The sequence below is a fragment of the Acyrthosiphon pisum genome, chromosome A1, assembly GCF_005508785.2.
Source record: "Acyrthosiphon pisum isolate AL4f chromosome A1, pea_aphid_22Mar2018_4r6ur, whole genome shotgun sequence".
NCBI classification, from domain to species: Eukaryota; Metazoa; Arthropoda; class Insecta; order Hemiptera; family Aphididae; genus Acyrthosiphon; species Acyrthosiphon pisum.
The window spans coordinates 94,968,332-94,986,104 of NC_042494.1; the positions used below are offsets into that span (position 1 = coordinate 94,968,332).

The 17,773-nt window shown below is 39.5% G+C and overlaps 1 protein-coding gene across 2 annotated transcripts in view; it reads right to left on the bottom strand.

Moving 5' to 3' along the window:
- Window positions 1-284: 284 nt before the first annotated feature.
- LOC100168120 (GATA zinc finger domain-containing protein 10) overlaps window positions 285-17,773 on the bottom strand; it is a 176,149-nt gene continuing 158,660 nt past the window's right edge. For both annotated transcript variants that reach the window (XM_001951936.5, XM_008189362.3), the window contains 6 exons: window positions 6,093-6,257; window positions 4,677-5,277; window positions 2,400-2,507; window positions 2,241-2,294; window positions 1,782-1,925; window positions 285-1,573 (listed from right to left, as the gene is read on the bottom strand). In XM_001951936.5, the coding sequence (XP_001951971.2) occupies window positions 1,170-1,573; window positions 1,782-1,925; window positions 2,241-2,294; window positions 2,400-2,507; window positions 4,677-5,277; window positions 6,093-6,257 (1,476 nt within the window). In that variant the 3' untranslated portion in view covers window positions 285-1,169. The remainder of the gene's footprint in view (window positions 1,574-1,781; window positions 1,926-2,240; window positions 2,295-2,399; window positions 2,508-4,676; window positions 5,278-6,092; window positions 6,258-17,773) is intronic.

Consider the following 17,773-nt stretch of genomic DNA (forward strand, 5'->3'; position numbering starts at 1 on the left):
ATTTTTGTGGAATAATAATAATAATAACAATATAAAGATATGACCTACTCACGAATTCGCTATAAAATAATTTATATATATATGTAGGTAATTGCAGGTATTAGGTGCGATTCTCGCCTACACACTCCGCAAATTGATTAAATTATATACACATAAGTACCTACTGTCTACTCGCGGACGAGGTAATTAAACGTTATCACAAAAAAATTTATCAAAGTACACAGACACGCGCCACGTCGGCACAACCGCTATATAAGACGACGTTTTTTTTTGTTTTTTGTTTATTTTTTTTTTTGGAATTTCACATAATTTTTCGATTAATCATAATCGATATCATAATATGTATATATTATTAAACTGAGTTATGTTTGTACAAAATATAATTAACGTACCTACCTATACTATATAATACAGTTGCGAAAGAAATCCAGCTACATATATAGCTACAATATTTTATAATATCTATATATAATATAATATTTATAAAATAATATATAATAATAATAATAATAATAATAATAATAATAATAATAATGATGATAATAATAATAATAATAATAATATTGTATACACTCGAATTATAACCGCTAAAATATAATATGTAACACATAATAATGAACGCGATATAATTCTGTTTTTTTTTCGAATTTTTTTCTCGGCTTTTATACGTTTAATTATATAATAATAAAATCATGTAATTAAAAAAATCATAGTAATAATAATTTATACAATTTTCTGTACACGGTATAATTTAAAAAAAAAAATTGGTACATACACATGAGGAGGAGGGGGTTTACTTTTGACTATTTCCATGTCTACTAACGCTGCACTATAAATAATATATATAAATAGTGTAATACAGGTACTGTTGGTAGTCGTGGGGTACTGGCCTGTTTCGCCGGTCGTCGTGGACGTGGCGTGGAGGAATAGTGGTTGTCGGCAGAGAGCAACAAGCCGTATGCAGTGGCGTCTTGCACCGCCGACGACCGGGGTAGCTGCGCAGCAGTGGCGTCCTGTACTGCTGAGGACCGCAATATCTGCGCATCGCGATGGCGATGACTTGTACGCGATGGCGACGCGCAAAGCTTTTGTCGGTAGGTACCTATAAGACTTAGCGCGTGCACTGCACCGGGCGAGTGATATAGCGACAATTACTGCACCGCCGGCGCCTAGTCCTCGTCGTGACTGTCGACGCTGAACGACGGCGAGTTGGCCTGCGAGTTGGCCGGCGAGTTGGCCATCGAGTACATCACGATCGGCGATACGGACCCGTCGGCCGGAAATCTGAAACTGGTGCCGGCCACGTCCGGCTCGGCCACGCCGTCCAGCCCGGAACCGGAAGGACCGGACTCCTCGCCCCTGTACCACAACTGCCGCATCTCGTTCCGCCGCTGTCGCATCAGCGTCTTGTACTCGGATATCCGCATCTTCTTGCCGTCCACGATGCACGTCCGCTTCGGCCTGGGCCGGTACCGGTAGTCCGGGTGCTTTTCCATGTGCAACTTGGAAAGCCTGGACTGTTCCTCGTAGTACGGCTGCTTGTCAGCGTTCGACATTGCCTTCCACCTGCCACCTGCAGCCAAAAAAACACGCGATTATTATCATCAGGTATATAATATTATATAGTTGCGTGAGTAAAAAACCTTAAATAACCCTGCGCCATTGTGAAAAAAGCAAAAAAAGTACCCATATAAAGTCAATTTTAGTATCGACCTATTGGTACTTGACTGCAGCTTTTGCCTCGATGGTGCCGAATTATCTTATTGAGAGCATCTACCCACCTAATATTTTCGAAATGTTCGAATTGTGCATGTCAGGACAGGCTTTCAAGATCTTTCGCCTCTCGTCTTTGGCCCAAACCATGAACGCGTTCATAGGTCTCTTTATATGCTCGCCGTCCTTCTTCTGCTGCCGTATCATGTGACCTGCGATTTAACAAAAAAAAATTTTACATTATTATACAAACGAACAACTATTGTGTGGCGGTGTCATTACGTGCAGCACTTTATATGTACAGTTAAACTTCCATGTAACAAACTTCCATATAACATTTTCCGTTTAACGAAATATTTTTGAGGACTGAACGAAATGTATTTATTTATATATTTAACGATATTCTCTAAACACAGTGTGAATTTTTTTTTGTTGCCCACAAGACTTCGTAGCATGGAAGTTTCACTGTACATATAGGACCGTCTTAATCTATAGCCTTTGAAGCGTTTGTTTCTACTATAACTCACCTTTGTCAGTTGCAGTGTCGTCAATATTGAAATTTGGATCGCTGGGTCTCCAAGCTGGGGTCAAAAAAATTAAAAAAACGTGTTAAATCCCGCACTGCTTTATACATAATATTATCGTCGACGGTTCAATATAAGACGTTTGTATATTATTATGCTTACATAAATCCATGTCTACGGAATGATCGTCCCTGATGAGCTGAGGCGGATACCCTTGGAATCTTGAGTACTGCGACATCGTTTCCGCGCTGGGCGATAGGCTTCGTTTTACTGAGGTTCAAAAAAGAAAAAAAAATCAGCACATATGACGACAACAACAATATAATAATAGAAATTTGGCTATGTGAGTAATTATCGGGTATAATAGTAATAATAATAATAATAATACAGTTGTTTTGTATTACCCATATTATATTTGTTTTAACTTTTAATTGAGTGCGAACTTTAGTCTCTAATTCATTCGTCTACGTTATTTATACTCGAGGCTTTCTATATATACCTATATATTCAATTAGATCGATGAACGGTTCATATATGATAAGGCAAACTGGTTCAAAGTACGCTTTAAATAACACATTATTCTAATTCAGCCGATGCGATTATATTTATTATTATTATTATGTTTTTTCGAACACGTATTTCATTACCGGTGCAGGTGGTACCCACTTGCGGGATTGAACTATCTATCTATCTCTATAATGTGCAAATATTGCGAATACGTGCACGTTAATAATTATTGTATTGTTCTGTCCGATCGCAATAGCACGTTATGAACTGGACATATATAATGCACATATAACGCATATTATATTGAACTATAAAGAGGTGCTTATATGCAATTGCAGCAATACAATATACATATTTATTAATTATTATTTGTGTTCATTTTTTACGAGTCTTTCGCGCAATCAAATCCGCATATAATGATTTAATTACAAAATAGTACCCACATATAGGCTATAGGTACTATACAATGATATTTTAACGGTTCGCTATCTATCGATTGACATCTCGGACGTGTACTGCCGGTAACGCGTCAGTTTATAAGTGACCTGCAAATGCCGACGACGGTGGACCCAAAGGCGGCGCCAAAAGTCGTCGGGCGACACCTTTATTGTTCCGTTACACACCTGCAGACGATCCGCCAAAACAATTACACATTAGAAATGCAAATCAGACACGTTCGGGTACTTAAACAGTCGTACCGGCCGGCATTTATAATAGGTGGCAGGTTAATCGCTTTGTACGTTATTATTATTATATTGTTTAGAGAGATGTTTATTGAAATACCGACAGCGGCGGCGGAGGAGGAGGAAACAACCTTCGCGGGCGCTATAACATAATATAGATATAGGTACCTATAGGTATGAATATATGATAATAATATACGCATAGGCAAAGTACTAATATAATATAAATTGTGTCTAATCTAACGCGAAACGAATACAATTATAAATTATTATATATTATTCTCGTTTTCAAATTATCAAACAACAGCAGGAGGTGCGCGCTGCTGCAGATAACTCGCGAGAGAATAATAATTATTGCATTGAACCGTGTGCGAGTATATAATATAGGTATGTCGATAATGCGAATAATAAGTCGTTAACGGTTCGCCGGACTTCGAATAAACCGATTTCCAAGGCTCGCGAGAAAATAATTTATGCGCTCTGAATTTTCGCGACCGGAATTTTCGTCGGATCGTACGATTTATAGCGCTGCGGTACGTCGGTGCTAAAAAGAAATATGTCTATTTTAACGAATCCTATGTATAATATTATTATAATAACAAATTATATTATTCACCGTAGGTACAGTATTATTGTAATATAATAAAAATAATATTATAACCGGACGCGTTGATTTTTTTATCTAACGTTCCAATAATATGTGTTTCCCGACGGTCCAACAGGTTAGCTGACATCGTAAATACATAATAATAATAATATAATTCTATCGGTTGGAATTTTTCATTATTTTTTTTTAATCCACACCGGTCACTCGGTGGCCGGTTGGCGGAAACGGTGGTTAGGTCGATTAAACCCATTACACATAGGTTATATTTTGTATCTATTATTGTATATTATATGTTTGGCCTAGGTAATATAGGTACACCAGAGTATCGGGAACGGATCCAGGGCAGGGTCTAGGGGCTGAGCCACCCCCCTCCCCGACGTAATATTTTTCCAATATTTTCTATAGATCCTGATATTACAATATTACAATCACATTGATATGTTCGGTAATATAATGTATTATATTATATTATAAGAATAAAGTGTATATTATAATTGTCATTGTATTTGTGATGTAAAAAAATTGTTGCCCCTCCTCCCCCCCCCCCCCCCCCCAGGTCTTTGCTCTGGATCCGTGTCTGCGCACTCGGACAAGTTTTTTACTGAATTCAGTGGCGATCTAGGAATGAATTGCAACACTTACAGTTTCTAGAGCGGTGCAGAGGAGCAGGCTGTGGTATGCCGGCGTACGGCATGAATCCCCTGGACACCGGTATGGGCGGCGGCAGGAGTTTCGGCGTGGCCGCGGCCGGTGGACTGACCAGTCCCTGGCCGGAACCGGACCGCCTGTTGGCAGTGCCCGGTGTGGTGGCCGGCGGCGAAGACGAAGACGAGTTCCATCCGGCGCCGCCCGGCGGGAACATGTTGTTGGCCTGTTGTTGCAGTTGGTGTTGCAACTGCTGTTGGTGCTGTTGCTGCTGCTGGAGATGATGGTGTTGCTGCTGTTGCTGTTGCTGCTGTTGTTGCTGCTGCTGCTGCTGCTGCTGTTGGAGATGTTGGTGGTGGTTTTGCGGCGTCGTCGATGACGGAGGATGCGGTTGCGGCGTGGGTGACTTTCGCTTGGTCAGGTTCAGCGGCGCGTCCGGGTCGGCGGCCGTCGTCCGGTGTCGTAGCTGCTGTTGCTGCTGCGCCTGAGCAGGCGGCGGCGTCTGTTGCTGTTCCTGTTGCAGTTGCATGGAACACTGACTGGCCGACGACGTCGACGGCGGTCGGCCGTTGTTGGCCCACACGGCTGTCGGCATGACCTGATGCGAAAAGCGAATGGGAATATATTATAATATGTCAATAATTCCGTGTTGATATAAAATCCACAAGCTCCCGCTACCATTAGAGGGTTAATCCTAGACCAACGTCTAACCGGAGGTGACCATATAAAAAGTAAACGAATCCTTTTCAATTCGAACATTCTAAACTCAGCATGAAAAGAAAGCTACTCCTTTACAAAACTCAATTGATGTTTATATCTGCAAGACATCTGGACATCCAACAATGGCGGATGGCCAAAAACTTAAATATATATAAAATTCCAACTTTTCAATTCATAACTCTCCGCACAAATGTCTCATTTTATATCTCAAATCACACTCTTAATCATATCTACCAATTAAAAAATAGACACAGTAGAAGAAACCGCAGAGGTAGGTATACTATACAAACGTTTATTCGCTCCCGACTAACAAACCATCAAAATCCCTATTGATATCGGCGTTAAATTCCGAAACCATTCCTGGTTGTGAACATCGTGAATTAAATATTTACATTTTTATTTTAATCAAAATTATCCAAGCAAAGTGTCATCATTGGGTGCGTCTCGTATCTCGTGTCTTACATAATCCCCACACAATCTTATTGTAAAAATTAAATTATAGACTAGTTGTTTTAAAATAAAGTCAAAAAAATACTAAATATAAAGTATAATACTTTATATTTATATATTGTTAATAGAGTTATAACAACGAAAATGAAAAATCTCACAGGAGAGTTGGGTGGAAAAGACGGATCTAGAGGAAGAATCGTAGCTTAGATTAAGTGGGATCGTGATAGAGGTGTAGGTACTCACGTTGCAATTGGTGGACGCCGTCGTGGTGGAGGCCTGCTGTTGCTGTTGACCGGCCAGCGCGGCCGCGTTGGAACAGTGCGACAGGCCGCGCAATTGGTCCAATAACGGCAGGAAGAACATCGACTGAGGGCTCTGAAGGCTCGGCATCCCTTTCAGGTGGTTGAACTGAAAAACGAAAAAATGGTTGTTAAAGATCACGTAAAACAACGCTCAAACATGGTCACTTTTACAAAACAGATTATTTTTATTTCTCGAGGAAAGAAACGAACAACAAATTAAAATTTTCATCATAGCATACAAAAACGAAGTTTCCCGTAATTTGATGTCATGCTGGGCAGCAGTGTAATATTGTATTACGATTTACGAGCTAGTATTTTAAAATGGTAACTAAATCTTACATAGTATATATATAGTTGAGATTTACGACGATCAATTTTTATTTTCATTTAAATAATAAAACGTGAATACACAAAACTCTCAATTAGCAGAATTACAATAAAACTTTAAGGATCGTAAACATATTTTATAATATGACTTGTCGAAACAAGGGAAAAATTGTTTTCGATTCAAGACGAAAATATGAAACGAATTTTTACTCAACAATAGGCTACCCGATCTGTCATCCTAAATAATAATATCATATTATATATCTATAATAATAATCGTACTCGTGAATTCTGCGCAGCACAAATTCAACGCAGAATTGATATTATAATAATATTAAAAAATATAAATTGTCAATAATATAGTCTAATGATCGGCACCCGAAATTGTAATGCTAGCACTCCGAATCCCGTGTTTATAACTTGTATAATAGTACTACCACCATAATATTTCCATTGCAACTACATATTTTGTAAAAATTCAAAAACAGAACAAAACATTTTGGCCCCCAGATATTTTTGGGTGTTATTGCGCCTACGAGTCCTTGTATACGCGCGGTTGAGTCAATAATATAGATTTACGATGAATTAATAATATTAATATAATATCTGACGACGGTCACGGACCGAACGATATTTACGCTCTATATTATAATAAAATACTGCACCGCGCGGGCAGCGATCTACTGCAACACTGTGCTTGATTAATGAACGTTTGTAGACGATTCATAGCCGACGACGCTAAGTTAAGCGTATACTGATACTACACATATGTGTAATATATATATATATATAATATTATAGTATTATTACAGTATATGTGCATTCGTCGTGTTGTACGCACATCGGAGCCAAGTGTATTAATTCTGCACACGACTGTCGACGAGGGACGGCGGCGGGTCCTTTTTTTCTCGTGTCTCGTTTACACACTCCCCCGCGTGACAGTTTTATTGTTCTACGAGACGCGTAGACGATTTTTTTCCACTTTAATCATCCGAATAGTTGGAAATCTTTTTTTTTTCCCATCTCGTTCGCGCGCTATCTTCCGTCACCGCCATCCGCACATCCGTCCCCCTCGCCGCTCCTCCTGTGCGGCGTATATTATTATAATAATATATATATATAATATTATAATATATTCACATAATACATAGTATAGGTATAGATATATATACACACGCAGCACATCCTGCCGCCAAAACTCGCACGTCTATAAACATTCACTCGTTTCTGCGGTGAATACCGTCTCGGCTAGGAATATCATCGCGCCGCATGTGCTAATTTATATATTTTATAATTAATATATCGTCGCGAATGTTCCGGTTTCCGGTCACGATTAAAACACGTGTTTGCGTCACAACCGCGGTGAATCATTGTATGTATATTATAATATCATCGTTGCAGTTCGATTCCCGCGAATCACGTACGAAATAAAAGGAAATAAATAGTCGTCACACTCGTCTAGCCGTCGGTTCGCGGCTGACGACGATCTAGAAAAAATTAATAGACCAGCCCACACATGATATGATGGGTATACGCGGTATACGTGGTCGTTCCCAGCGCGTCATTCCGAAAACGCGTGCGAATTTATATATATAGGTAACCGGAAATGATGGTGAATTGCTGCAGGTGATAACTTGAAACGCGCGATAAGACCTGCTTGTAAAGATTTAGTCCGTTCTGGCGCGTAATATCATGATATAGTACCATTTTCAAAATAAACAGATCGCCCCTACGTCTCTTCATTCGGAGACTCGGCTCAAGTGAAGGTGCGTATATAATATAATATATATCATTTGTTCGTATTATTCTGTCCAGCTCTCAGCTGGTTGCGCGCACACACACACACACACACACACACACACACACACACACACACACACACACACACACACACACACACACACACACACACACACACACACACACACACACACACACACACACACACACACACACCAGCGAGCGTGGGGCATTTTAAAAAGATTATGGCCGAAAGACAAAGTGCGAAATCGTGGCATTGGTCCAGTACTTAAAATATAATAATATACCGTCGTCGTCGTCGTCGTATTATACGAAAGTTTGTGGCAGTGGAGCCTATATAGCGGTGACATCGGAGGCAACCATCCAATTCTTTAGATTTATTATTATTTATTAGATTATTTAACGCCTATACAACAATTCTCGCTCGTACACACACTGACATATATACATGACGGCAGCAATTCGACCGGATAATAGTGTGCAGCATATAGTGCGAGTATGTGTGTGCACGCGCGCGCATCGACAAAATGCTATAAAAATAGGTACATTTCGCGATGCAAAAATGCCGTTAATTTTTATACAAAAAAAAATCGGGTTTTGTTTGGCTTATATAAAAAACAAATTAGAAAAAAATATTCACGGAGGAGAGCGTGCGGGAGGTTTTTCGGTGGTGGTTGTACACGCGTAAATATTTATTTTTTTTTTCATCTCTCTTGCCGTGCAATTCCCGTGCAAAGTGGGTTCACTGCCGGCATCGGCAAAGCACTTACGGCTACGTCACCTCTCTCTTCTGTTGACTTATTCATATTATACAATGCTGGGGTTCGAGGATAAAAAAGAAAATGCTTTTAAATTATTCTTTTTGTAGTACCTATTTTTTTTTTTAGACGTGACCCGAAATTTGTGGCGCAAAAGATTTTTGTTATTATTATTATTATGTATTTCGTTGGGGCGCGAAGTTTATTTATGAATATTGAACGAACCCGGTCGCCACCGCTGCGGTCTTTGAACCGCATGCCTCGTGTTTACCACGACCACCACCGCAGCCGCACGCAAAGCCCTTTTCAATATTTAATTCGTGATAGGTATCGATTGCGGACGACTTTTCGCGTTTGTCATTATCGGGTGACGTTGTTTTACCGCAAAAAAATAATGAAATGCCTGTGGCCGGAAAACCCGAAGAAAAAAATCGTATAAATTATATATTCACATTGAATAAAAAAAAAAAAATAATAACCGCTTTCCCGCCCCGCTCGCCTACAGCCTTTGGTTTTTTCTTCATTTTTCATTCTATCGCTTCCGCCTCGACCGCCACTCGCGAGTAAACAATGGATAAATCGTTTAAAAAACGACGACGTCTCGGGGGCAATCGTAACAAAAAGCTGACGACGAGGGAGGATGTCGCACCGCATATCAGCTGGAGATTTCAACACTGCGCTCGCGTTTTACGCATATTATAATAATAATATATAATGTATTATTATACATATTACTATATAAAGACCGCCGCCGTCGATTCTTGCGGCATTGCGGGGACGTGGGTATGTATCATTGTTGACAATATAATAATATATACTTCAAAGCGAACCGTGTGCGCTGTTTTAGCCCTGATGCTCCCTCGTCGCCGTGTGTCTCTCGTTATTATTATTTTTTTTTTACGAGTGGTGTACCACCGAATGCAAACAATGAAACTGCAGCGTTCTAATTATGCGCCACTATACATATATATAATAATGTACATGTTTGGATTTTCTGCGCTTCTTTTTTCTCTCCCCCGGCGCACCACCCACCCACTCCACCCACCCCAGCCATCACCGGTTAATCTCGGCCAACGGTATACATATATGACAACGCAATACACAAAAACATATAAATAATATGTACGTATTTGTTTTAGATTATTGCGCGTGTGTATAGCGTACGTTCGCCGAGGAGGAGTGACACTACACAATATCGAAAATGTACAAAAGGGCCCGACCGGAAATCGAGCGAAAGACGACACATAATAATAATAATAATAATTGTAGCGTAGTACACATAATACTATATATAGCTGCCGGGGATTAGGCGAACAATCATCACTGTAGTGTAGGTACATACGGTTTTTTTCCCCGATCGATACAAATGACATTGTCCGATCGACGGGGAAAAAAAAAAAATCCGTGCACTACTTTATGTACGCGAAGAGCACGTGCCGCCGATTTCCGAGATCGCACGCGACCTACAGTTTTAGTGTTGTTTTTATATTATTAGGTATATATACCGTAGTATACAGCTGCAGAGTACTCGAACGCGCAATTCCAATTATTATCGTATTCGATTTACTCGAGGATACACGCGTGTCGTCAAATCTCGTCGGTGTTCGCAGAATCCGATGACTGCCTGCGATTGCACATTTGGTTGTGAAAAAACAAACACAATAATAAGTAATAACAGACTATGTGTAATATTATATTATAGTCGGTGTTTGGAGTTTAGTGTTTTAATTATTATTCATAAACGCATTATGGAAATTATGTGTGTGAAAAAAAAAAATCGAAGAAGAACCATATTATGTATAGTAGTACGATATTAATGTAAACATTATAGTACCTATTGTTTCACAATGTCGAAACAAAATCATTGCGCAACGTTAATGGGAGGCTGCGTAAAACGTGATGACGTTATGGGAAAAAAAAAATTATAAAAAACCGACTCGCCACAAATTAATTCTATTATTGTTAATAATTTGAAAGAAACCATTTTCGTACACGCGTATGACATTAAAACGCACACTACATTAGAGACATGGCGTAAACAGAAACCCATAGCCATATGCCTATAATATTATGGTACTTACCATATAATATAGTTTCGACATTATTATAATATATTGTTATCTGCAGCAGTCCATTGCAATAATGCGTACACTGATGTCACTGGATTTATATTATATCTGTATACGGTATCATATAATAATGTAAAAAACATGTTGGCGAGTTTCTCAACAGATTCCAGTTTTTATGTTATAATAATAAAATTGAACAGTGGACAAAGTGCGTTTAGTCATTAATAACAATATGTGAATAGAACGACATGCGAGGCCCACGGAATCCGTCGGGCTACGCGTAGTTCTGGGGAACAAAAAAAATGGAAAATAAACAGACACCTCGCACCAATGCGATTCGCACATAATAAACGACGCGACTGTGTGATAATAATGTTACACGACATATCATTATCTGCACACACTTGTAAAATGTCGTTCAAAGGTTTCGGTCTCAAATAAACCCCCATCGCGGCGCGTATAATGTGTACTGCAATATAATAATAATAATATTATGTATAACCTATGTTACATGTGTATTGTATTTTCCTATAGGTATAACGCTAACGCGGCGCCCGCGGTGTACCTATATATGTTATATATTTTGTACAAGTATTATAACACAGGTAGGTACGTTCTACCTATATATACGATTTGTGCGACTCGGCAGTATATAATATAATACACGCAGATAGGTATATATTATTATTATTATTATAATTTTAATAATCGCAGCAAAGACCGACAATATACGCGTCAAACACCGTGTGTGCTCGTATATAGGCCCTTGAGGGGGTCGTATATAGCTGCTGCTGTGACGACGGCGGTATCAAAGAGATAACGTTGCGGATAACAGCAGAATACGCGAGCGGGCAAACAATGTGGCATTGTACACACGCTCGACGCGACACACACACACACACACACACTCACACATAAGGTATACATTATTATTACAGATATATTATGCGCGTACGTGTGCAGCAGCTAGTGATGGCGATAGCGGTGAGTGTATTCTCTTTATAACAAACATCAGAGTAATAATAACGTCCCCGCGCGGACCGGTCGTACCTATATATGATTTGTGTGTGTGTGTACAATTGTGTATAATATATAATATATATAGGTGCATGGTTTAATCACACAGCTTTGTGTAGTCGACGAACCACCTTCCCTCCTCGTACATCACCGAAAAACTTGGGGTCCGACCCACCCCCTCCCCTCGCATTGGAAATCATTGGGTACATATTATACACGTCGCGCAGTCGTTGTCCGGCGTTTTTTTTCTTTCTACATTCGTCCCTCTGTCGGCGGCTCTATTTGTCGTTATTTTTCGGGGTTTTTTTTTTATTATTCTCTAATTCTCTACATATAGACGTACGCGTATTATGCGGATGATGCGGTCATTAGCTTCCACTTGTCTCCGCAATAAGCTAAATGGGTTCGTGTCGTGTTTTTCCTCCCGTCCTGCACGATCACAATATGAATAGGTATAAATGATACATTTTGCGCCGAGGGAGGTTCTTGTCTGTGTGTGTGTGTTATCTCGTCGCGTGTTATACAAAGCGCGGTATATGCGAGGATGGACACACGAGAAAGGCCAATTACGGTATTAACATTCACAAATTTTGATGAAATACAAATAAATCTCACTGCTCTCAGAGGCATTATGCGTCAACTACTGGATTTTGATCCACATGGGGGTGCTGACGAGCCACGGCTTCAACATTACTCTATGGTGTATACCATTCACAGGAGGCAATGACGAGAAAATATAAAACCCAAGTCGACATTTTGTATTTCTATACAGTCTTATCTTATACTATAAATTAAATTAAAATAATCGTAAAATGTTCTGCCCAAAATGGGCCTCTTGTCTCAAGTTTCGATTTTTGGTATAATGTTCCGAAATCTATTCGTGCAAAATTGCATTCTATAATTAGATAATATGCGTTACGAAATAATGTATTGAAGTTTTTTAATAGAATATATTTTATTTACCCAACTATATAATATAATATAATAATATATTACAACACTTATATGTATATTTTACATATATTTCAGAAGGCAAATAGATCCAGCTATTATAATATATTATAATAGCTATGGTATTTACCTCGGCCGCTCAGCTACTGCGGCATTTGATAATAATATATACAATTATAATATTATGTATTGCACCACGTAAACAAATTCTGTGCAGACACGCACTTCTGTCGACACGGATTGTTCTGGTAAAAAACAATCGTCGACAGAGGTACAGCACGCACACGCTCACATTATACACTTCCATCATTACATCAGATTTCACTATTGGCGGTGACGAACTACGGGTAGGCGGAGAGAAACTCTCCGAGTCGGCAGGGATACGCGGTAATAATAATAATAATAATAATAATAATAATAATAATCATGATCGTAATTATTATAATAATAATCGCGTGCAGTATTATTATTATACTTTGCGGCGGCAAGACCCACGGAGAGCGCGAGAACAAGTGGATAAGTCACAATGCCATCGTGGCAAGAACACTCTCGCACAAAGAGTTTTCACTTTAGAAATAATAAAAATAAATTCAAATGAATAATAATAATAGAGTTTTGTGTTACTTCGGTGGCGGCGGTGGGCGACGGCGGTAGTGAAGTGCAGACCTGCAGTGTATACATAATAATAATAATATATACGCATCGGCCGTCCGATCGGCGCGCGAGAGTGTTGTTGGCGGGGGTGTTTTACAAGTGTGTCGCGGTTTTTTATTTTTTTTTTTTAACAACGCGGTTATTTCAAAGAATTATTATTTTTAATGAGGCCTAACCTCCCCTTGTCGTCCCCGCCCCAGCCCCAACTCACGACACGAACAACAGTCGCGTGGTTTTTCAATACACGCAATATATAATATACATTGCTTTCCATATATATACATTATACATATATGCATACATATTACATAATAATAATATATTATGCACTTTACATCGAAGCACACGTGCCTATTTATATTGGATGGTGAAAATATTAAAAAGTAGTAACAAAATATAACTATGCGAGTCAAATCAAATTTATCGTCCGTGACGATGAGACGGTCGATAATATATTTTTATTCCAATAATATTATGTTCTATTGTAGACTATATAGGTACCTACCTATAATACTCATAATATCGTGGGTAGGGTAGTGGTGGTGTGACGTGTACCAACGCTGAGTGCCAAGATAGAGCAATATCGGTTCATTAGGTCGGACAGGACGCGCCAAAATAGTCACTGCGCGATTTCACTTTTCTAAATAAAGGTGTGTGTGTGTGTGTGTGTGTGTGTGTGTGTGTGTGTGTGTGTGTGTGTGTGTGAGCGCGCTTGTGTCTCGAGTTCTTTCCGGTTAATTGATTAATATCGTTGCCAAAATCCAGTACGAAATGTGTGATAATACGCGGTGTCCTCTTCTCAGTAGTCAGTTGAATGGTTTGGATTGCTATAATGACGGCACCTCGACTACTCAATATAATGGAAAATAATCGTTAAACGCCACAGTGAAACGCTCTTATTTCTTTTTAGTATATTAAAAGTATTTTTTAGTACTTATATTAATAGTCTTTTTAGTATATTTTTAGGTATACGTTGGTCGTCAGTCACCACTATAGCAGATCAGTGATCAGATGATAATTATTATTGATCACATGATATAATATATATTATTATAATATTCGATAAAATATGTCATCTTTATGAATTTCCCCGTTTCGGATATAAACTCTACACGTGTCGTGCAGTTATACAAAATGCGTAGGTAGATACATTCGAAACAGAATATTTTGGGTCAACTATAACCCCAATGGTGAGAGCTTTTTATAATATATAATAACATATACTAATATTTATTAGGTACCTACATTGATAACACGTGGAGGGATTTAAACCCACAATTTCGGTTTTGATAATGGACAATTAAATGATTGATGAAAAGGTGCTGGTTGTCGCAGCGTTGTGCGACCAAAGTAGACTAACATAAATGTTTTATAACTTTTATTTGACGTGCGTCAACTTACCCTGTAGCCTGCAACGTTTCCCGGTCACCACTATATTACCTATATATTATAGTGTTACTCTAAGCAAACAGAAAGCGAAGAAAAGCACATGAAAAATTCAATGGTCACTGCGTATTAGACGTTTGAGTCGGGGATTAACAATATTCGGCATTCGGGCAACGAAATCTCCCATTCATCACCGCCGACTGCTGGACATTCGGAGCTCTCCGAGGCTCGACAAAGGCGTAAATCGGTGGAAACCTTTTAACGGACCTATAGCTAAAACAGAGACTTTGCGGTTGCGTTAAGAACCACGTAATGCCGACCGCATCCAGCCCACCCTCCCCCACCGTATCATACGTAGGTACACGCGTAAACGCGTATAATCTTGTAATCTCCTTGTTCGTCCTGCGCGTAAATGCCTAATATGTCTCTTATTTTCCATCGACCTCGTACATATAAGCCGTTTGACATTCACCATATGGCCCCTCCCTTCACCCCCGCCCTCGCATTATACACGAAACTACAGAGCGTAATGCACCGCGGCGAGCATCCTGTACAACTATATATATATATATTATATTATGTACACGAGCGCGCACAGTGTTGACCTTTTGTTTTCGACAGGAAACGCGTCGTATATATATATAATTTTTTTTCGACACATATTATATATGAGATGATATTCTCCGAGCGATTAGTACACGGTGACGGCGGCAGCGGTGATATATTAAATCGTCACGATTCTTTGGACTTTACATGACACAATATTACGCGGGGTATATGATATATATATTATGTAATATGTACGCATGCGCGCGTGTATAAAAACGAAGCTATTATTACGCGCACGATGTGTACATGCATACCATAATATAATACATAGATACGTATATTGTGTGTGTATATATATATATATTATTATTATATTAATACTCGCCATTTCTACCGCCCGCGCCATCGAGCGAACAACTGAAATTTTATTTCGAACAACGCACGAGACGATTTTTTTTTCAAGATCTTATTCCTAATAGTTTATTGGCCTCGCACGCATCATCATCATTGTTGAACGACGACGAAAAAAAATAAATACTTAATAATTTTAACGCGCACGAATAGCCAAATACGCCGCCGCCGCCGCCGCATTCCTCCGCCGGGGGACCGTTTGACTCTTGGTCGTCTAGAGTGATATTATTTATTATTTTATTATTTTCTCGCCATGTATATATAAATCGCGGGCGTAAGGACGTCTTAACGAATATCAAAAATAAACTCGGTCATCCGCTACAGCAGCAGCGCAGCTATATAGTTGACACACGCTGCAACAAGAAACGCGCTCGCGACGACTAGAGAGATAATAATTTTTAAATCGGTCTCCTACAGGTTAATTTATTACAATTTTTATTTGTGTGTGCACATACGTGCAGCAGCAGAGTGTACAAAAGACAAAGACGGTCATTCAGGGGCCGACTTGGCCAAGAAAAAACATTTCATTTAATAATGACGAAGAAGAACGACGTCTATTATATATTATTATTATTATTATTATTGTGTGTATGGAACTGAAAATAAAGATTTCCTCCGTTATGAATTATTAAAAACACGCGCGGTGGCGGCGGGGGATAGGGTGGCAAAATTATACGAGAACATATTGCACCACGCTCGCGACGACGGTGGCGGCGGCAAGGGACAAGACGTCTGAAAAATATGAATTATGACAACTTTGGCTACAACTATCGTTTCTTTCCACCTCGCGTCGTCGTCGTCGTCCTCGCGATCGTCGTCGTCGTAAATACGGATTAACCGTACGCACGACGATATTATACATCGCGGCGGCTGTTGCAACTTCATCCTAAACCGTGCATTACACAAATTAATGATCTCGTTAAAAAAAAAAACTCCCTCCCACCCGCGTTTGTGCTCCTGCGTGCGTATAATATTTAAGTACGACCACTGCTATTATTAAAACGCGTTGAAATAAATACCATATTACATATACCAAACGGATATAAGACACACTCACATAATAATATGTACCTATACAAGTATACACCGTGTAGCATTTCGATCGCTTGAAAAACCACGGAAACGTCGTGCGACCTTTACAAAGGTAGCTATATGGCTGCGAATTGTGCGTGACGCGCGGCATATAGTATAGTAGATATAGTTATTGTCGCGAGGGAAACGGCTTTTGCGGTGTGACATTGGTTGCCAAAACGTAAGCCACTCGTTTTTCTGGGACGGGGTGGTGATGTTATACAGCGGAGAGATTCTCATTATTTTCTTTGGCATTGGTTCCGGAGGTCCGCTGGGAATCGGACGGCCCCGGACGAAAAGAGATTAACGCTGTGCAATGCTACTGCTCTGCCATCACGCCGCACTCTGCAGCCGCTGCCACCCTACAGTAGTTTCGCCACCGAACCGACACAAATGCACAACGACAGCGAAAATATTATCAGACGACAATATCATCCGACACGATAGTTTTTCACCGAATTGTTCAACTATATATATATATATTATATGTATAATCTATATATACACACACACACACACACACACACACTTGTATAGAACATATTATATTGCTGCTGCACGGGTAATTATATGTTGCTGGTTTTATTGCGAAAAAATCGTTTCCACGTGGGGGTTAGGGTGGAGGAGCTGGATAGAGTAAACACACGACACACAAATTCATCTCGAAG